At 39.7% G+C, this 22632-nt stretch overlaps 2 protein-coding genes across 2 annotated transcripts; one reads left to right on the plus strand and one right to left on the minus strand.

The window, feature by feature from the left end:
• The first annotated feature begins 7780 nt into the window (after window positions 1–7780).
• Window positions 7781–16135, plus strand: LOC119478308 (Golgi phosphoprotein 3-like). Its single transcript, XM_037752969.1, has 5 exons — window positions 7781–8247; window positions 10275–10406; window positions 10712–10826; window positions 12298–12458; window positions 13581–16135. Exons 1-5 carry the CDS (start codon window positions 8032–8034, stop codon window positions 13842–13844), a joined length of 888 nt encoding a protein of 295 aa, XP_037608897.1. The 5' UTR covers window positions 7781–8031; the 3' UTR covers window positions 13845–16135.
• A 676-nt stretch (window positions 16136–16811) lies between these two features.
• On the minus strand, window positions 16812–17685 carry pmaip1 (phorbol-12-myristate-13-acetate-induced protein 1). The gene is made up of 2 exons (XM_037753417.1): window positions 17673–17685; window positions 16812–17576 (listed from the first exon to the last, which is right to left on the minus strand). Exons 1-2 carry the CDS (start codon window positions 17683–17685, stop codon window positions 17452–17454), a joined length of 138 nt encoding a protein of 45 aa, XP_037609345.1. The 3' UTR covers window positions 16812–17451.
• Between the last annotated feature and the right edge of the window lie 4947 nt (window positions 17686–22632).

The raw sequence follows: 22632 nt of genomic DNA on the forward strand, positions 1-22632 counted from the left end.
GCACAGTTGGTTTTTAGAGTTTTTAGAGCCTGTTGCAGCCGAAAATGACGCCAAGAGTGCGGTTAGAGTGAACTAAAACAGAAAAGTTGCCGGACAGCTAAATAATGAGCTGAAAGTCACTATAAAAGCTCCATAAAGCCGGCGGAGCTGCAGATTCAAGTGATAATTCTCTGTATCAGTGCTCAAAGTGGGCCGGCCCTCTCCATATCAGATTCTCTGGGAGATTCATAATGGCGATTCATAACCAGTATGGCCGTATGAACATAGAAACTATGTGGGAAGCGTCTGGACGAGGCGACGCACGGCACGAGGGAGGGTGGTGAGAACGAGGGTGCTATAATTTATCAATTAAATTATTAAATTAACTGTTCGTCATAACTTTTTTTATTTGTGAACAAATATAATTATTGAAACATTATTCAATTGTTTTCTGAATCTGCTCTCATAGGACAAACATTTCCAGAAGAATTTAATGTTCAGACGAAGGCTTTGGTATGTGTAAATAATAAAATAATGATTTAACTAGTAATAATAATGGTCCAAAATGATGTAAAATTGCATAGTTTTAAGTAAAAAAAACTTCAAATTTTCCTCTACTATAGAATACAAATATCACAGGAAAGCACTTCAACACTATGAGTAAATATACAAACACACCACCTAAACCCTATAATGTTTCAGTTGGAATATTATTGGAGTACTACTTGATTATAGACCTACAGTAGAAGATGCATAGCCCACGTATAATAACAGCAATAAAAGCACCACTGATTATGATTGAACATGCTTAAAGAAAAAAATAAATAAGAATTAGTTGCAAGAGATTGTTGATACCGGCCGATACACACGCCAACATGTGAATAAGAGGAGTACTGGCACTTATCTTTTTCTTCTTCAAGCACTGCTCTGTATGAAGCCAACTCTTGCTTTAAACTTTGCTTTAATTGTTGCATAAAAAAAGATTAGTTCAACAAGTTAAAATTCTGTATCTGGCTGATCCTGAGACAACGACTTCATTCAGCCACTTCCTTAGTCCGTCGACTGATCTGTGTCGTAGATACAAGGCTTTCTCTGTGTGAAGTAAAATCACTCTTTGGTCAATTGCATTATAAGCTGTGGATGTATTGCCTCATTGTTATGTTTATTATTCATGTCACTTTGAATGGGGCGAAGGCAAAGCACTTCCTGTAATTGTGCCGAGTTGGAGCAGATGTTGAAACAGGCATTATTCTGCTGCTTTCTTTCTTTCTTTCACCTCATTATTCCTTGTCTTTCTGTCTCTGTCTTGTTTAGTATATTCTTACTGTGTATGGTATCCAGCCTTGTTTGGCCCACCTGGCCTATAAGCCAGCTTGTCCTTGGAGGACGTGCTGCTATCATAATCATACTATAAATTGCGTCAAGCTTCTGTTTCACACCAGTTCAAAAAAGAGAAATTTGCAGATGTGACCTTTTATTCTCCAATTATTTCCACACAGTTTGGCCTCTTCTCCTATCTTGTTTCTTATAAATTGTAACAAGCTGCGAGAAAACTGATAAGATCTTCCTTTTCGAGCCCTCTACATACGATCCCAAAATTGTGATTCTGCGTTTTCTCAGCCTTCTTGTATTCACTGGAGCTTTTGAATATCAAAAGCTATTAAATATAATTGTATTTTCTCAGCCGTTATTCTCCAGTGAGATGCGACGGAGTGTCCAATTGAGAGATTCTGTAATTCAATTACTGCAGTGCAATGGTAAGTGACTCTCCTGGTTCTCTCTGTGGGGGTGTTGTCTCAAAAGAGTGTGTACATGTGTGTATGCGAGTGTGCATTTATATAGAGGGGGCACTAAGGGTCAACCCTTTGCCCACTCCAGAGACAGGAAATGGCTCCAATATGGGCCCGAGTGTGGCCTCCTTTCAGGCTCTGGGGAGTGATTTAGGCCTCTTGTCAGGACCAGAACTGCAAGATCAGTGAGAAAAAATGTACAAAGTGAAAAATACAGATGTTTTGTTGGGAACCATTTGAAACCATAGATCTCTGGTAGGCTTCACAGAGACCCAAAGCTTTATTAATAGTGTCAGTAGGGTAGCAGATGATGAGCTGATATGTCAAGAAAGATTTGTGTCCAGTCTGGTATTTGCATTTTAAAGAGATGGTGTTTTTTCAACAGACAGATTTGTAATTTGCATGCTTTTTATAAACATTGAATTGGAATCTACCAAATGTATTTTAGTCTGTTTAGGCTGGTATTGCAATATTAAACATTTCCATTACATCTGTACACAGACTTTAGCATGAGGTGATTTATTAGATTTATTCCAGGCCTAATGCTGTAACGCTTTCACATCTTGGACTGTGTGCAAATATTCGACCTAGATGGTCAGAGCGTTGGGCGTCTGTCTTGGCTGTGATGGTAGTAGAGATGGTTGTTTACACAGAGCATATTTCCAACCGTCTGGAGAATTATCTCTCCAAGGAATTTTTAGGGCCACACTTACAAGCTCCTAAAAGCTTATTACAGTCCTGCGACCGCCATACATACCGGATGTATTTTATTGATTGTTGTTGGGATGTTAATTTCAATAAATATAATAGAAAATGTTTTTGAAGAACACCCCCATAGCTTTAATGAAACAAGACAGGGTTTGTTACTAGTAGCCTGTTTGTGATGTTTTACGTATGACTTTCTTGGCAGAGTTCATCAAGGATGAACCAAGTAAAGATTATTTAACCAATTTGTTTATACAGTATATTCATAATACGACACATCCAGGGAGTGGTTGAATATAACTATTCACTCAAGTACCATACTTAAAGGGACTGTTTGTAAGAATCAGAAATGCTTGTTAACAGCGCCCCCTTTGGCCGTTAAGTCAATGAAAGTCAGCATCGGGCTCGCGCTAGTGCTCGCTCTAAATAGACATGAACGAGTTTCGCTCAAAACAGTGAGGCGACACACGTCAGCTAAAACCACAATATCACTCTATATTTCACCTGCTTGGCAGTAATGTTAGCTGACCAGACGAAGGTCTCTCCATGAATCACTGCTGATCCTAGTGTTGGCTTTTCCTGCTTCAGCCTCCCGACCGCGGTCGGAGGGAACAGGGAAGACACCGGCACCCGGTCGGAGAAGATAAAGTAACTCGCTCGGAGCCCCATCACTTCACAAGACACGGGAAACCTCTGTTGGTCTGGAGGAGCTGCAGCATTTATTTCGGCACAGATGTCCACTGTACATTCACTAGATATTCTCAGAGCTACGAAGTCTTCTGCAGTGTGTAGTGTGCGCACTTGCACGTAAGGTGGAGCGAGCTGTGAGTGAAGGCAGGCAGGCAGAGAAGCAGAGGAGCAGTGTACAGCAGAGACTCCGGCCCTGGAGACCAAAGCTACGGTCTCCTCCGCGTCCTCCGACCGCGGCCAACACTGTTTTGCAAGACGGGCTTCACTAGATATAACTTTGCGGTTTTGGTGCTTCCGTGTAGTTTGTGTTGGAGTCTTGTCTGAACAGCGTAGCTACACGCGAGCGTGCATGGGACACCGACCCGGGTGATTTATACATGTAAGAAGTTACAAACAGTCCCTTTAATTATTCCACATTTATTTATAGTCAAATGCTTAATATTAAACCTCACCGAATCATGGTTTGCTTCTGCAATGAACTGATTTCCCCCTCAGGGATTAACAGTTTCATCTTATCTCTTGATTAAATCATATTGTTCTTGATCTGATCACATCATTGCTGCATGTGAGCTATTCACAAACCACTTTGCCTTCAAGCGAATGCATTCTTAACTTGATTGAATACTAATTGACCAGACTGACTGAACTCCCCGGAGCAGAGGTGTGTCCACAGATTGTTTGTTTTACTCATCATTACCAATCAGAAACTCTGATGATAGTGATTATAGATTTTTGTTTTCAGGAACTTGAATCCAGTTTAGTCATCTTTGTTTAATTTCTTGATTTCTCCCAGGTTTAAACCCCAGCTTTGAGGTGCTGTAAAAAACATTCAGACACATCATACCAATAAATGGAGTAGTCACAAGTCTGCAGTGCACATTATAGTCTTCTTGTCTGTAAATGTTTCCCATCTGGTGGGGATTGAGCCCCCCCCCCAAGACCTGATACAACTGACCGTACAAGGACAACTACGCCTCCCAAGGCGTGTGTGGGACTCCTCCTCACTGTCAGATTGAATGCAGGCTCAATGCTCGCAGCAGCAACACCAAAAAACATCAAGTGCAAGATCATATGCAACATTGAGACTCATTGTTCAGACGCACAAATATCAAGGAACAAATTACCTCAGCAGCTATGTACTATACAGTTGTAATTCTTCCTAGAAGATGAATTTTGTGCAATTTTGCAGTTTTGTAATGTCATAGAGGAATTTTGTGCAGAACGACACAAGATCAGAATCTCTCTTAAGATAGAAGCGCAGGAGATATACATAAGCCATGAGTTGATCTAAAACTTAATTAGATTTTTAATAAGTTAATTAAATCACACATGAATTAGTTATTCTGGGCATTAAGGATCATACAACATACGATAAGTAGCTGTTACTGTGTCCGAGGATTGAAAAGTTTCTGTAGAAAAGAAGCACCTGCAATATATTGACTTGTGTAATGTTTAAGGCCATGTAAAACAATACTGCACTGATCAGCGTATGAAACTACATTATAGCAATTTGCACGAGCAGTTAGCAGGGCCACTAGAGGTTACTGCACTCCTTTCACATCTGTTATTGTTGTTCTTCCTGATATGTACTGCATTGTCACCGTGCCAGGCACAAAAAAGACCAGTAACTGTTGTGTTTTGGAGCTAAACCTCAAGTAGCCTACACAAAACAAAAATTGCATGCTATATGCTTGCTAAAATGATATTACTAATAACGTGCCACCAAGCACATAGCTGAGAGGTCTGCGCCTTCCTTTTTTGACATCATAACAGAAAAACACAGGTGTAACTAATGACATTAAGAACAACTGAACGCCAATTAGTTGGTCCAGTTCCAGGGCCCAGGTTTTGTGCATGCTGGCTTCTTAATATTCCAAGTTACACCTGTGCTTTTCCTGCTATAACAAAGCAAAAAGACCTCTCAGATCTGCTGACACTTCCTTTTTTCCTCCCTGCTGTCATAACTCATGACCAGTCCTGCTTGATACCGCAAAGTGACTTGAACAACATGAAGAGAGGACTGGAGTGGAGGAGATGGAAGGGGAGTGAGGTTAAGTGGAGGACGTTTGGTAGTTTGCTACGTCATCATCAACAATGGACCTCTGCCAATGATAAAGTGGTGCTATAATAAGTGGTAGCTCAAGCCAACAGTATGCAGCCTCACAGATAGAGATGCTTAACTAACATTGCAAGGTAGGAAATAACACTGGTGTGATGTAACGTGATATATGAACATTAAAGAGCTCTGTCTATTGAGTTTATCTAAAGTCTGTCTTCAGAAAAATATATAATCCGATTTATTCTCTAATGCCATCTCAACAAAAAAAATGTATTACATGGAGAGGATGTTCCTGCATGTCCTTGTTTGAAAGAACATCCAGCAGCATCAGTCTCTTGGAGAGGAAGAATACCAGCAGACTAGTCATCTATTTCCTATGCGCAGCCTGGCACCTTGTGGTGACAGCCTGTATTGCATCGTGGCTTGTTTGATTAATGTAAACAGTTGTATATCTTTTATATTTTTCTCAGTATAAAGCTGATATATAAATGAAAATATATTCTATATTGTAAAAATTGGTGGTACTGTTAACATTGAGGGTGGCTGCTATCAACATTGTTTTATCAGCTAAATCATGTACATTAAGTCAGTGTAAATATATGTTTTAGATCAAATTTCTAAAATAAAACAAATTGGAGCTATAGGGGGCTACACTCACACATTTGCACACATTTACACCTAGAAGATGCCCACACATGTGGTTTACACAGTCTGATCTATAGATCAAGGGCCTTGCTTCATGAGGGAGACTACTGTTAATTTGTAAAAGGTTTATTAACAAGTTCATTGTAGCCTTATCAGTAACATTGTAGGTACATTCAAATATAATTTTTTGAAACATCATACCACATAAATAAGATAAGATAAGATAAGATATTCCTTTATTAGTCACGCAGTGGGGAAATTTGCAGTGTACAGCAGCAAAGGGGATAATGTAAAAAACAAGATGCATCAGCTAACACAGTAAAAAAAAGAGCTAATCAAAGTGTAACAAAATAATATAAAAACAGGAGCAGTATATACAGTATTGACAATAAACAGACTACTAACAAAATTGCACAAGTGAAAAATGATTTTGCACAGTGAGAATGAAATGAAATTCCACCTGAAAATATCAGATTATTGTTTATTTGGTTATTTGTTTATTTATTTTGCACAATTTAAGACTATACAACATAACAAAACAAACCAAAATGAATAATATACAGTATAGGAAGAGGCTAAAAACCCACTGGGCTTATCTGAAGCCTCCACCCAGAGACAAGATTAATATAAAGAAATAATATGACTACATTATTACTACTACTATTGTCAGTTTTTGGTGTGTAAGTGGTCTACTGGGAGCAGTGCTATCTTTATATTATTAACTGTATGTAGTTAAGTGTTAATGACATTATATAAGCTTTGTGACAAGACATTTTAGTTTACTTATTGTAAAGGTTAATGTGGTTTAATGTGTGTTTACTGTAAATGTGTGAAACTGTCATATTTACAGTTCCACACTTTAAATAGAAGGAAGTATAAAAACAGGAGCAGTATATACAGTATTGACAGTAAACAGACTATTAACAAAATTGCACAAGTGGAAAATGATACTGCACAGTGAGAATGAAATTAAATTCCACCTGAAAATATCAGGTTATTGTCAGTTTTTGGTGGTCTACTGGGAGCAGTGCTATCTTTATATTATTAACTGTATGTAGTTCAGAATCAGAATCAGAATGGTGTTTATTGCCAGGTGTAAGAGGTATACACTAGGAATTTGCTTTGGTTTTGTTGGTGCAAGTAAGCAGTATAATAACAAAAGAATAGATATTCTACCAATATACACTATACAAAATAAGCTATAAACAAAAATAAATTATATGATGTTATAAACAGATAGTGCAAATTAAGTGTTAATAACATTATATAAGCTTTGTGACAAGACATTTTAGTTTACTTATTGTGAAACACAGTGGTTTAATGTGTGTTACTGTAAATGTTTGAAACTGTCATATTTACAGTTTCACACTTTAAATAGAAGGAAGTATAAAAATAGGAGCAGTATATACAGTATTAACAAAATTGCACAAGTGGAAAATGATATTGCACAGTGAGAATTAAATTAAATTCCACCTGAAAATATCAGGTTATTGTCAGTTTTTGGTGGTCTACTGGGAGCAGTGCTATCTTTATATTATTAACTGTATGTAGTTCAGAATCAGAATTGTGTTTATTGCCAGGTGTAAGACGTATACACTAGGAATTTGCTTTGGTTTTGTTGGTGCAAGTAAACAGTATAATAACAAAAGAATAGATATTCTACCAATATACAATATACAAAATAAGCTATAAACATGATATAAACAGATAGTGCAAATTAAGTGTTAATGACATTATATAAGCTTTGTGACAAGACATTTTAGTTTACTTATTGTGAAACACAGTGGTGTTTACTGTAAATGTGTGAAACTGTCATACTTACAGTATTTCCGACGGCACGTGAAGGCGTCAGGCTCAAGATGCGTTCACTGTTCAGTTGGAGTTGAGCTTCAGAACACAATCGACGTCACAGCCACTGCCACCACTGGCCGCCATGTTGGATCAGGAAGTGGGCATAGCCGAAGCAGGAATCCCGAGCCGAGCTTAACGTCAACCACCGTGTTTACTCGATCGCTCGCACCGTTTCTTCACCCGTTCTCACCTCTATAACATCCAGGTGAACTGGATGCTTCGTGGCTTTCTGTCTGGTCGAGGTAGGCGCTGCTTTTCTTCTGGATTTGATCGTTTTGTGCACCACCAGCAGCAGCAGCAGCAGCAGCAGCTATGGCCTCTCTCAAGCAGAGGACGTCGGGCCTCGTCCAGCGGAGGACGGAGGCCATCCGAGCCGCCGACAAGGAGAGGGAGTCCGGCGGGGAGGAGGACGAGGCGGCGCGGCGCGGAGAGGAGGAGGAGGACGACGACAGCAACAAGGGGGACTCGAAGGAAACCAGGCTCACACTGATGGAGGAGGTGCTGCTGCTGGGCCTCAAGGACCGAGAGGTGTGTGGGAGCTGTTTTTAATCCATCAATAAAGCTAGCTAGTGTTTACACAATGTTTACTTTGCTGTTTGCAAAAGTGAACTTCAGTTTATTCAAGCTGATTCATGTCTGTTTGACCACTAAGCTGGTTAGTAAAGGTATGTGAAGTTAGCTTGTGTTTTAACCAGGTGTAACCTGGTGTTTATCTGTGTAGTTATGTTGTTGTTGCTCGTAAAGCAGATGGTGAGTGAAAGCTCTTATCCCACGTTAAGTTCATTAACAAATGTACTTTTCCGCGTAGCTCTAGTAGCTGGAGTTACCTGGGAAGTTTAACTTGACAACTTGCCAGCAGCGACTCTCTTTTCTTAACCTGGACGTGTTCACATGGTGTTACTCCACCGACCAACACGTCAGCGAAGTCAACAAACGCTGCTGCACCTTTGGCTGAATTTGTCTCCTCCTCTTTCTCCTCCTCCTTCTCCTCCTCTTCCACTTCCTCCTCCTTCTCCTCTTCTTCCTCCTCCTCCTCTTTCTCCTCCTCCTCCTCTTTCTCCTCCTCCTCCTCTTCCACTTCCTCCTCCTTCTCCTCTTCTTCCTCCTCCTCTTTCTCCTCCTGTTCCTCCTCCTTCTCCCCTTCCTCCACCTCCTCTTCCTTCTCCTCTTCTTCCTCCTCCTCCTCTTTCTCCTCCTGTTCCTCCTCCTTCTCCCCTTCCTCCACCTCCTCTTCCTCCTCCTCTTCTTCCTCCTCCTCCTTCTCCTCCTCCTCCCCTTCCTCCTCTTTCTCCTCCTACTCCTCTTCCTCCACCTCCTCCTCCTTTTCCCCTTCCTCCGCCTCCTCTTCCTCCGCCTCCCCTTCCTCCTCCTCCTCTTCCACTTCCTCCTCCTTCTCCTCCTCTTTCTCCTCCTCCTCCTCCTCCTCCTCCTCTTTCTGCTCCTGTTCCTCCTCCTCCTCCTCCTCCTTCTCCCCTTCCTCTGCCTCCTCTTCCTCCTCTTCTTCCTCCACCTCCTCCTCTTCTTCCTCCTCCTCCTTCTCCTCCTCTTCCACTTCCTCCTCCTTCTCCTCTTCTTCCTCCTCCTCCTCTTTCTCCTCCTCCTCCTCTTCCACTTCCTCCTCCTTCTCCTCTTCTTCCTCCTCCTCTTTCTCCTCCTGTTCCTCCTCCTTCTCCCCTTCCTCCACCTCCTCTTCCTTCTCCTCTTCTTCCTCCTCCTCCTCTTTCTCCTCCTGTTCCTCCTCCTTCTCCCCTTCCTCCACCTCCTCTTCCTCCTCCTCTTCTTCCTCCTCCTCCTTCTCCTCCTCCTCCCCTTCCTCCTCTTTCTCCTCCTACTCCTCTTCCTCCACCTCCTCCTCCTTTTCCCCTTCCTCCGCCTCCTCTTCCTCCGCCTCCCCTTCCTCCTCCTCCTCTTCCACTTCCTCCTCCTTCTCCTCCTCTTTCTCCTCCTCCTCCTCCTCCTCCTCCTCCTCTTTCTGCTCCTGTTCCTCCTCCTCCTCCTTCTCCCCTTCCTCTGCCTCCTCTTCCTCCTCTTCTTCCTCCACCTCCTCCTCTTCTTCCTTCTCCTCCTTCTCTTCCTCCTCCCCTTCCTCCTCTTTCTCCTCCTCCTCTTCTTCCTCCTCCTCCTCCCCTTCCTCCTATTTCTCCTCCTACTCCTCTTCCTCCACCTCCTCCTCCTTTTCCCCTTCCTCCTCCTCCTCTTCCTCCGCCTCCCCTTCCTCCTCCTCCTCTTCCACTTCCTCCTCTTTCTCCTTCTCCTCCTGTTCCTCCTCCTCCTTCTCCCCTTCCTCCGCCTCCTCTTCTTCCTCCACCTCCTCCTCTTCTTCCTCCTCCTCCTTCTCCTCCTCCTCCCCTTCCTCCTCTTTCTCCTCCTACTCCTCTTCCTCCACCTCCTCCTCCTTTTCCCCTTCCTCCTCCTCCTCTTTCTCCTCCTACTCCTCTTCATCCACCTCCTCCTCTTCTTCCTCTTCCTCTTCCTCCTCCTCCTCCTCCTCCTCCACCTCATCCTCCTCCTCCACTTCCTCCTTCTCCTCCTCCTCCTCTTCCTCCTCCTCCCAGGGCTACACGTCTTTCTGGAACGACTGTATTTCCTCCGGTCTCCGCGGGTGTATGCTGGTGGAGCTGGCCCTCCGGGGGAGGTTACAGTTGGAGGTGTGTGGTGTGAGGAGGAAAAGCCTGCTCTCTAGAAAGGTGGGTACTAGAATGATGTGTTCAGGTGTTCAGAGGAAAAGTGACTACCCCTGTCTAAATGTTCTTATAAATGTATATGCCACAAGACACTTGTTACCCTTCAATTTTGTTTCCGTGATCATTTCTTCTGTAGGGATTAGAAATAGTCTCCTTATCAAGATATCACAAAACTTTTGTGTGTACTACAGTGTGTAGTGGTTAGGCTGGTTCCTGTTTACACAGGACGTGAACAGGAACGTGTAAGCTATGTGGCACACATTAACAGCCATACCTAGTTCAAATATATCTCCCTTTGTTTGCAAAAGGTGATCTGCAAGTCAGATGCCCCGACAGGAGACGTACTGCTGGACGAGGCCTTGAAGCACGTTAAAGAAACCCAGCCTCCAGAGACTGTGCAGAGCTGGATAGAGCTGCTGAGTGGTGAGATAAAACATAATAATAAGCTACTCATTATTTCACCTGTTGGACCTCATTACACTAGTTGACAAAGAAGCACTCATAATAATATCACAGTTTTATGGCGATTATCAATAACACAGTGCTTGAAAAAGATAAGTGCCAGCACTCCTCTTATTCACATGTTGGCGCGTGAATCGGCCGGTATCGGCAATCTATTGCTACGTATTCCCATTTATTTATCATTTCTTTAAGCATGTTACTAGGGCTGACCCGAATGCTTCGAAGCTTCGACGGTTGCCATGGCAATCGACCTCCAAATCAACATTCGAATGCTTTGTTTTTTTTGTATTTTTTATATATAAGTGTGTAATAATAATAATAATGTAAAAATCCCAAAATAGCCCATGAAATAAGGAAGGATTATTCGTATTCCACATTAATTACTGTTAGTTATTGTCAGACGGATATCGCTATTTGTTACGTGTAGAAGTGCGTGTGTGTACAGTAGTGCGGCACTCGCCCGAAGCTTTGAATACCTTCAAATATTTCTCACCGAAGCTTCGAAGTCCAAAAACTGGTATTCGGGACAGCCCTACATGTTACACTGTCAGTCTCCCAGTCAAGATGCTCGTACATATTATGCAGCAGGATAAAGAGACACTTCTCTGAATTTCTACAGTGAATAAAATATACTAGGAGATATTGGGTTTGGGGGTTCTCCCCCAAGAAAATTTGAAGGTTTTTGATGATTATGCAATTTTACATAATTTTGGACCATTATTAGGCTTTTACTATAGATAAGTCCCAGAAAACTTGCTATATTTAATAATACTTTTATTATTCACACATATCACAGCCTTCGTCTGAACATTTAATTTCTTCTGGAAATGTTCGTCACATTTTTTTTTTTAAATCAAAATAGCAGATTCCGAAAATAATAAATAATGTTTCATTGATTTATATTTGTTCACAAATAAAAAAAAAAGTTCACTGATTATTTTACAAAAAGGACGTGAACATTGTATCGATGAATTACAGCACCCTCGTTCTCACCTCCCTCTGAGGAGGCGCCGTGCAGATGCTCTCCACATAGTTTTTGTGTTTATATGGCTTATGAGACGCTCCGCAAAAACACTGGAGCTGCGCCGTTATGAATCACCATTATAAATCTCCCAGAGAACCTGTTATGGAGAGAGCGGAAAAGAGTACCGGCAGCTTGTGAGAAGAGCCGGTGCACAAGAAAAAGTCACAGTACGCCAAAGAGAATGTAGAAGTGCCGGTACCGCGCAGCGGTGAGTACCGGCCCACATCGAGGACTGCATTAACAACATTAATACAAATGTAATAATAAGCTGGAAGCAGCAACACTAACAGTTTTAAAATTAGCCAACGTGAGCCACTTGTTAACAGTGTTAAAAACTGGCAGTGTATCAGTGGCTGTGTATCAGTGTGTCTAAAGTCCTAAAATGGATCTGATGTTGTCCTTTTATAGGAGAGACCTGGAATCCCCTGAAGCTGCACTACCAGCTGAGAAATGTTAGAGAACGTCTGGCAAAAAACCTGGTAGAGAAAGGTGTCCTCACCACGGAGAAACAGAACTTCCTGCTCTTTGACATGACCACACATCCGCTCACCAACAACACCATTAAACAGGTATGGTGTGGGGGACGTTCACTGACTGTTTGTTGTGTCATCAAGTCGATTTAAGCTTCACAAGAAACGGGATTAAAAATGGATCAAATTAGTGTTGTCGGAGACTCTTGACCGAGATGTAACAACTTTACGATACAAGCACTATTTTTATGCTCGGTCTGCAAACACCAGGCTTTTATGAGAGCGAGGGTTACAGTCACAGCTCATTGTCTGCAAGTTTGACCTGCACTTGCGCCGTAACAGCTACATTGGATCAAAGTTCAGCAGAAATTAAAGTGCATGTTTTGTCTGCAACAGCATACATACTGTACCTGCTATAATAATGCATTAAATCACGTTTGTTCAAAAACTCAGAAATGACAAGCGAGATATAACGTGTTAAGGCCAGCTGTTTCTAAGGCCTATTGAAGGAGGGGGGACACGGGCGGACATGGGTCTTTGGGTATGGGGTATAAAGCATTGTGTCGGTCGTGCATTGCGATTGGCTCAATTTCGGTGCCAAACCCCCAAAGATATGACGCGTTGATGACGCGTGACCCAGCCTCCGTCAATAGGCCATGGCTGTTTCCCCCTGCTTGTAGTCTTTATGCTAAGATAAGTTCAGCTAAGCTAATGGTCTGCTGGCTGTGGCTTCACATTTAACCGACAGACATGAGAAGGCGAATAAATGTATTTCACAACATGGTGAACTCCTCCTCCTATTAATGTTGTTTTTCTAGTTCTTTCACCTAGTTGAATGTACAGTGTGTTATTACGGCTCGATTATAACAAAATTCATAATCACAATTATTTTGGTCAATATTGACATCACGATTTCTCATTGAAAACATCATGCATTTAGAAAGATTATTTTGTAGCCTACATTTTAAAAGTTAAATGCATCATTCTGGTGCACTTTGAGAGCTAAACTAAGAGACTAGATCTATGAAGAACTTTGTGCTCCTGTAAACAATTTTGAACCCTTGTGAACAATTTAATCCTAGACATTGCGGCACAATAATCGCTTTATCTTGTTTTCATAATCGTTCCCAAATCATAATTGAAATTTGATTAATGGCACAGCCCTACTGTACATAATGCATATGATGGCTATAAAACACATGTTAATATTATTGCCTACAGCGCCTCGTCAAGAAGGTCCAGGAGTCCGTTTTGGAGAAGTGGGTCAACGACCCTCACCGCATGGACAAGCGGGTCCTGTCCCTGATCCTCCTGGCCCACTCGTCCGACGTTCTCGAGAATGCCTTCGCCCCACTCCAAGACGACCAGTACGACCTGGGCATGAAGAGAGTCCACACCCTGCTGGAGCTGGAGCCGGAGAAAGAGAGCACAAAGCCCAACGTCAACGAACTCATGTGGGCCGTGGTGGCCGCGTTCACTAAATGAAAAAACACCTGATTGGTTGGACTGGAAGATCTGGCTATGGTCTGTGTTATTTAATTGGTTGAAGGACTTCACTTAATGAGACGGACTTCACTCTAATGAGGCAATCTATTTCGGTTGGGGAGCCTGTTTGTACATCTGTTCCGGATGACATTTCGGTGGCAGTCCATATTAACCCAGTGCAATCCGATTGGTGGTGGGCTTCACCAAGTAACATTTTGGTTGGTTGGATTGGTTTCTAAATGAAAAAAATGACTGGCTGCTTTCACACAGTGAGGTATATTATCTGCTGCTGCGAGGCTGGATATACTTAGAAAACATCAACACTACGAACAGATGGGTTTCTGTTAAATGTTAGATGACATCAAAGAACAAAAGCAGTTGGCAGCAGTAGTCATGGTGAATATGAAGATTTTTGACTGGGGCCAAGTTTCCCTTTCTTCACTAAAGGAAACATCATCTCCACATTACTACAAGATGTGGCCAGAATCAAATCCTGGTCTCGTCTCCATTCTCTCCCACATGCTTTTATGCAAGGATAACGGATAGCACATCACTGCTATTGATGCTCTTTGCACTCGTGCAGGTCTCCTGCTTTCCACCTGTTCATTCCCACTTGTGTTGGGAGTACATGCTTTAGGGTTACTGTTAGAATAGACTACCTGAATGTTTACTCATTAAATCCTCTTTTCCTCCTTTCTTCCTCATTTGCATTTTGAGGAGGAAATGGAGGACACAAATAAAACGCTTGATCGCCTGCATCATTACTGGGTAATTTGACCCCTCATAGACTCTAACCCTAAATGAAGAATTAAACCCGGAGTCTAACAAACCTCTTTATCTTATTAGTTGCAATGGGTCCATTCTGTGTTTATATAGAATGAGACTAGTCTTCCACTTCTATTTATGTTGCTAATCGATGCTTGGAGTAGTCTGCCATTTATCAACTATTTTGCACAGCCAATAGCCCCCGTAGGTAGGACCGTATTTATAGGGATTTCTTTCTTGGGTTGAGTATACTTGAGAAGATGAGATTGAAAATTATGAACCATAGCAACCATTGCTAAAAAAAAAAGAAAGATCTCACTTATTTTGTCTACAATTATTGATCTTTATGAATCTTTTAAAATCATTCCTCTGGGCATATAATTAAAAAAAAAAAAAAATGTGCTCATATTTTTAAGTGTGAGATGTAAAAACAGACTGATTTGTGAACAGCCTACACAAGAATTTACAGTATGATCATCAGTGGCTGATTATACAAAGGGGTTTGGGAAATGTTAGCCAAAGTGGCTAGTTTAAATTCAGAAAATGTTAAATGGTTAGTTCAGCCAAATTATTTTAAAAACACATTTTCTCACTTAACACTAGTGGTATCTAGCCATGGCAGGGTTTAGTTAGGTTTTGAAATATGTCTCAAAGACATTCGCCTCTATCTTAACACAATGACGGTAAATTGAATTTACTTTTAAGATGCTCGTCAGCAGTAAAAAATTCAGTATCTCTTTGTGGAGTTTCCCATTAATCCACAATACTGTGAACTGTTTTCTTACTTTGCACTAAAGAGGTCGTCCCTATAAAAATGTGTTACCAGCAAGTTCTGGGGATTCACTAGATACCAACAGATGTAAGTGAGACAATGTGTATTTTGTAATTTTGGCTGAACCGACCCTTTTTTAAGTTTCCCTTTTGCAATATATTGTATCTCTCAGTTTGTATGTCATGTCATAATTAGCTGTTCTTTCTATCTGGTAGGCCCACGCGGGCATGTTCTATTGTTTCTTACATGCTGGTGACGGGAGGGTTGCTTGGGCCCCAGATGAATCCTTGTTAAAGACTGAAACTGTTCAACAACATGCAATCTATTGGAACAAAACCCATCTCCAGTTCAGTGCAGATGTGGGAACGCTTCTGTTTCAATATGAAATGATGACATCATTCTGGTCTAATGAGTGTGTTATGTGTATGAAGATACATCACCTATTGTTTCATGGCATACTTAGTTCTGTCTTGATTTTTTATTTTTTTTTTAATCTACCAACAAAATACCAATAGGTATGAAGAAGTGTTGAGATCCGTTTACAGCGAAGAGACCATGCATGCTATCGGTGGAGGGCTGGGGTACTTGTGGATGTAGCTACAGAGGAAAGGCTTGTATGTAATTATTAGTCATTTTATGTGTACGATCTAATGGAATTCAATGAAAGGGATCTTCTCTCCTATCCTCTATAATTCTGTATGCTTTTGTATTACCACACAAAATAAAGTAAGGATCCTTTAAGTGCCTGAATTTAGCACTGTTTTGCTGTTGTTGTTTTTATTCCATATATATATATATATAGTGTATATACTGAACTGTATACACTTATGGATTTAATTAATCTGTGTTTGATTTAGTTTTCTCCCATTTGATCTGTTAAATAGTTCCATAAATCATCATACATACAGGTAGTTATTAATGTCAGGTTCTTAGTGTGATGTTTTATCAGATTCATCCAGTGCTGAAATGATGGATCAGTCAATTGGCAGAAAAATACAGATTTTGATAATTGATTTATTGTAAAGTTTTTTTTTTTTATGTGAGGATTTGCTTCTTTTTATATCACTGTAAACTGAATTTGTTTGGGGCTTTAGACTGTTAGACAGAACAAGCAGTTTGAGGTAAGATTTGGGAAATTATGATGGCTATTTATGACTAAAAAAGATTAATTAGAGAAATAATCACCATTAAATGCTTTGGGAAATACGGATTAGTCCTTATTTGATGGGCTATTTGGGGATTTATACATTATTATTACACACATATACAGTATCTATAAATATAATGAGGCATTTGAATACTGATTTGGAGGTTGATTACCATAGCAACGGTCTACCCTACTACCATTTATTTCATGAGTGTGATATCTGCATTTTCTTATTGGTTTGATTAGGACACATCCTGGAGATTTCGGAGTAGAACTGGGTGTGAATTTAACGTTTTGGCTCATATCGCAACATACTCCAGAAGTCTGCAATGCAAAACATTTCCCACATTATAATTCATCCCATAAGTCTCTTAAAATGTTAAACTATTCCTTTAAGAAAGCTCACAGCCTCACATTCATCAGCATTCACCACTATAGTACAGATGACCAGATACAAGACTTATTGAATATGCACCTTTAATCAGCAACTCATGAAATAATTCCCATTAAAAAAGAGTCTATAAAGTAACTGAGTCTCATACTTCAGTTAACGTAAATGTGACAGGCTGATAGAGCCTAACATGTTCATATATACAGAAGTATGTATAGTACAGAGTACATGTGATAATCAGCATCATACAGCAGATATCTTCCATCCAGATGTTCCACTTTGGTTCCAGTCACCCGTGGGTCTGAATCGTTTTGGATCAACAGAATCCCACACATGTGGCTTTCTTTCTCTGCAGAGCTCCAGTCCACTGACAGTCCACATCCAGCGTCTCCATCAGGTGGTTTCCACAAGCTTACACTTCCCACTTGAGAGTTGTGATGAGTCCGTATCCAAGACTCTTCAGCTTTGGCTCTGTATTACATCCAGTTTAGAAAAAATCCGATTCCTCTTCCGTGTGCTTTGACGTCACGTCTCACTTGATTTTGGTAACAGTCTTGTAGTTCTTGATCAGTATTTCCAGCAGTTTGTATCTCCAGTTAAGCTCGTCTCCAACCCGACGCAACTCATGTGCGCAGTGATCAATTGTGGCAGAGAGATCTGAGGGGCAAAAGACACATAGGTTGAGTATCCATGATCTAACACACATGTGAAGCTTAATTAAAACCAGGTTAAGTTCATAGAAAATCGTCTTACCGTGTCGAGCCATTTTCATAATTCTTCTGCCTGTTCGTAAAAGAGAAGAGCAGCTTTAAATGTTCAGTTTTTCTTCTCCCTCAGTGCCTATAAAAGCAGAGCAGTTGTGGCTTGACAAGAAGGAACAGGTTTTGAACTATTGATAGCAGGTCACAGCTTAAATACTGCCAGGTGACGTAAGAGGAATCCCCGTCAGCTGCAGCCAAGTTCCTCCCACTTTGAGATCTGTTTACAATATAGCTATGAGGCTCCTTTATCATACCAAACATGTACCTGTTGTACACCTTGTAGTACAATAACACATACCTGTGGTGTTTGTACCAACATGCTGACGTGAGTCCATATGCACATACTGAATAATTTCAATCATGATGAAGTGATTTAGCCACATTAGGAGATTAATTAAACACACATAGACTTATAATGTGTTGAATGAGGTCACGAGTATAGGAGGTAAAAACAACTCTCCGGCTGTAGTGCGTCACAAGAAGTAAGATTTCAACATGACGGTCCACGCTGTTCAACAGATAGAGGCTGGATTTCTAACAACAAACTCACACTTATATAATCCCACCATAAAGATTTATTGTGTGAACGCACAACACCAGTTGAGGATCAGTGGCTGTTTTTGTGTCCTAATGGGCTGATAGTGATAAGATACTTAGACACAGCGGTTGTTATTCAGTATGTGGAGCGAGGTCACAATATTAGGGTCATTTCAGGTATTATATAAACAGAAACAACATGTCATGTGATCAATAAGTTAGTTTTATTCTACATCAAAACATGCTATATTAACACACCTCTTTAACATCTTTGTGCAACTGTAGAAACTTGAAGAACAACTTTCATTGATTGCATTCAGTCAACGTCAGAGAGGCATTTCATTCAACCACGCACAGTCTGTAATTAGGTCATGCACACCAGGGTGGTGACCTAAATACACCATGAGCTCACTGAAAGGTTTGTAATGTCAATTTGTAATGTCAAATATATATAAAATGCATTGCATTTCATTCAAACTCCTATGATTCTCCCCCAGAATATAAAACATATGGCGTGAAGTCTCAATACTCTGCTGCTGTACATTCATCATGAACATGTCAAGGCTTGCCTCGGAGAGATTTCCTTCCTCTTTGTAGAAATGGGGAAGTCCCAGCAAAACTACAGTCAGGTGATGTGACCGCTGCTAACACATAAGTTCCATTTAAGGAGAAGAAGTGAGAAGTGACAGAAATTACAGAAAGATGAGGAGGATTAGTTGTGAAAGGAACTTTTTGATGTACATATAAGGAGAAAAGAGACAGTAGAAGTTAATCATTAAACCTGGAGGACATGAAGTGAATTTCGGATCCCTTACATAAGTAAACAAAATACAGAAATAATCAGCAACATGTACTTAACTGAAGTATCGAAAGTAAAAGTACATTTTCCGCAGAAAAAAAGTCCCCCTGTGACTGATATATTCCTAGGTGTTGCAATATTGATTTTGTTAATACTGATGCATAAATGCTTAAGCAGCATTTTACTGTTGTAGCTGGTCGCGATGGAGCTTAGTTTGGTGTTCTAGTGGTTCCCAACATGGGGGACAATTTGACCTCTTTGGGGCTCAATCTGTTATTTAATTGAAACCACCTGAGAAGTTTATGGAGGAAATGTTTCTTTGGTGGAACTGCTAACAACCCATAGACATCTGAAATGTAGCAAGGGGCCCCAACCAGTCACTGTACCCAAAAAGATTGGGAACCACTGGTTTAAAGCTTCAGTAGGCTGAATGTTTTTGGCAACATTGGGTAAAAAAATTCCATAACAACCTTTCAGCATATTTTAATTTGACTCAACCAAAAGTATTTTTTTTATTTTTTTAGACTTTACATATTAATGTTACGATGGAGTATTAGAGCCACGTTGAGGGAAAAAAAAATATGAGATTTTGAAAATAAAGTCATAATATTACGAGAATAAAGTTGTAATATTACGAGAAAAAAGTTGTAATATTACGAGAATAAGGTCATAACTTTACGAGAAAAAAGTTGTAATATTATGAGAATTAAGTCATAACTTTACGAGAACAAAGTTGTAATATTACGAGAATAAAGTCATAACTTTACAAGAAAAAAAGTAATTTCCTCTTTCACAGAAGAGGCAGTTTCCCCATCAGGTCTGTGTGGTTCTTTCTTCAGAATAAACGTAGTTTTGTGCACAATCTTTTCAAGGTGCTGATACTGATGACAATGTGGTACTGATGTGCCAAAAGATGAAGATGAATTTCATTATTTGTGAAACCTAAACTAACTATAACTTCAGAAGAGGCTCCACGTTCCTCATTTTCACTCTATTTCCACTCTGAAATAACACAAAAAAATTACTAATTTACAATATTATGACTTTATTCTCACAATAATAAGACTTTTTTTCTCGTAATATTATGACTTTATTCTCGAAATCTCAGATTTATTTATTTTTCCCCAATGTGGCCCTAATACTTCGACATACAATGTAATTCTTGGTATAATGTGAATATTGTCTGTTACTCTATTATGGCATTTGTTTTGCAGTTTAATTCTGGAAGTGCCAATTGCACCTTATTCTTAGGATGGGTTAAATGCAAAGGTCAAATTTCATGTATGTATATGATGATAAAAAAATAAAGTTAAAAGATTACAGTCATTGAACACTTTAGTTGTACACACTCTTTTTCATTCAATGTTTATACACTTAAAGGAGCTTTGTGCCTGTCACGTTTTTATGATCAGGAATATACCAGTTCAAACTAAACTGTCAAACCTGTCAAACCTGCAGTAGTAGGAATGTTTTTGGCATCATTGGACAAAAATTAATAATAACCTTTCAGCATATTGTAATTCAAGTGACTTCTGCGCCTCCTCATGGCTCTGTTTTCAGGCTTTTTCAGAGAGAGAGCGTTCCTATTGGCTGTGCTCCGGCTGGTGGGTGGTGCTTGGTATTTCCTCAACTTATCTCAACATGGCTGCTGGGTCACAAACTTTCTCCTTATACAGCTAAACAGTACGCTACAAGATGTTTCTGAAAACATTTGAGGAGAGAAATAAGCATTACAGAAACAGAATATTGATTCATACTTGATCAGCGCTGCCTAGTTTGACCGTTTGATCGGAGTTCACGAGTGATTGACAGCCGGCTCATAGATGGCAGCTGGACGGCAGACTCCAGATCAGCTCTGATTGGTTGTTGTCCTTCGGTCTGTGAAATCTTGCATATGCCATTAGGAGCGCCGGAGGACACCGAAGGACACAGAGACACATGATACCTGTCTCATGCACTACTGTCAGGATATAATGACTGTTTTATAAATGTAATCATATTTGCTCCATTCCTACCCACTACAGCTTTAATCTTTAACAATGCAGGTGTGTAATAAGTTTATAGTATATATAATTTGCGTAAAGATAACTATTAGCTGTAGTGGAGTAAAAAGTGCAATATTTCCAATACAATGATGCAGTTGAGTAGAAGTATGAAGCAACATAAAATGGAAATACTCAAGTTCACAATCTAGTTCAGTGCATAATGATCACATGGTTGCAAAAGGCGTGGGCCTCTCCAGCCGCTGATAACAGTGTTATAAAACCTCTTGTCCGTCTTTTATTGCCACATCCTTAAGGTAGTATACAGAAAGAGAGAGACAGAGGGTGTTTTCTATATAACTGTACTATGAACATGCTTATCAGAGTTACTGTACCTACACAACGTTTAGTCATGTAATTCTGGATGTCAACAAACTTTGTGTTGTTGCTGTTATGAAAATATCTTGTACAAGATGTCTCTGGAAATAAATGACCTCATGCTTATAAAACATTAAAACTATAATAATATTTCATTTAACAGGTTTGACAGGTTAATTTATACTGGCATATTCCTGATCATAAAACCATGACAGGCATAAAGCTCCTTTAAACACGGAATGAAAAAGAATGTGTACAACTAAAGTTTTCAATGACTGTAATCTTTTAACTTTATTTTTTTTTTCATCATATACATAAATGAAATTTGAGCTCTTCATTTAACCCATCCTAAGGATAGTGTGCAATTGGCACTTGCACAATTAAACTGCAAAACAAATGCCATAATAGAGTCACAGACAATATTTATATGTTATACCAAGAATTACATTGACATATAAAGTCTATTTTTTTTTTTAAATGGTAATTTCAAGTAATTTCAGTTAATAATTGTATAGGTTTTAAGAATTTTGGGTCTTGGGTCAGCTTAAATAAATGGCTTTTTATGTATATGTACATGGTTTATTAGAAATACAGTAGTGACTACTGCATTTCTAATAAACCATGTACATACCTCCATCAATCACCAGATGGCAGCACATTCAAAATCAATGTCTACCTATCTATCTATCTATCTATCTATCTATCTATCTATCTATCTATCTATCTTTGCAATAACAAATAAACATAGCCTATATAAGAATAAAAAGAGGAAACAAAGTGCCAGGGAATGCAACTACAACGTTACACACATAATTGAGTATGTCGGAGGAGGGAAATATAAATACCATTAGATAAAAATGGTAATTTCAATTAATTTCAGCCTATAATTTTAAAGGTTTTAAGAATTGTTTGGGTCTTGGATCAGTTTAAATAAAGAGTTGGAGTGTAGCTGAGGAAAGTTTTCTACATTTTAGGTAAGGGAATATGCAGAAAATAATACATATTTGAATTAAAATAAACATTCTTGTTAAATGAATTGTTTTAAAAAACAAAAAAATTAAATATCACTGCCATATAGCATGACCATTTGACCAGTTTTCTAGATAAAATAATAATAATAATAATAATAAAAAATAAAGTAATTACTGTGTAAATATTTAGCTTTAATGAAAAATCTCAGAAAACACTGGAATAATTACAATTTAGTTTAAATCTTTCAAGAGCAGGCTTTAGAGTGTGTAGCCTATTCTAGAAAC

This window comes from Sebastes umbrosus, chromosome 19, assembly GCF_015220745.1.
Source record: "Sebastes umbrosus isolate fSebUmb1 chromosome 19, fSebUmb1.pri, whole genome shotgun sequence".
Classification (NCBI taxonomy): domain Eukaryota; kingdom Metazoa; phylum Chordata; class Actinopteri; order Perciformes; family Sebastidae; genus Sebastes; species Sebastes umbrosus.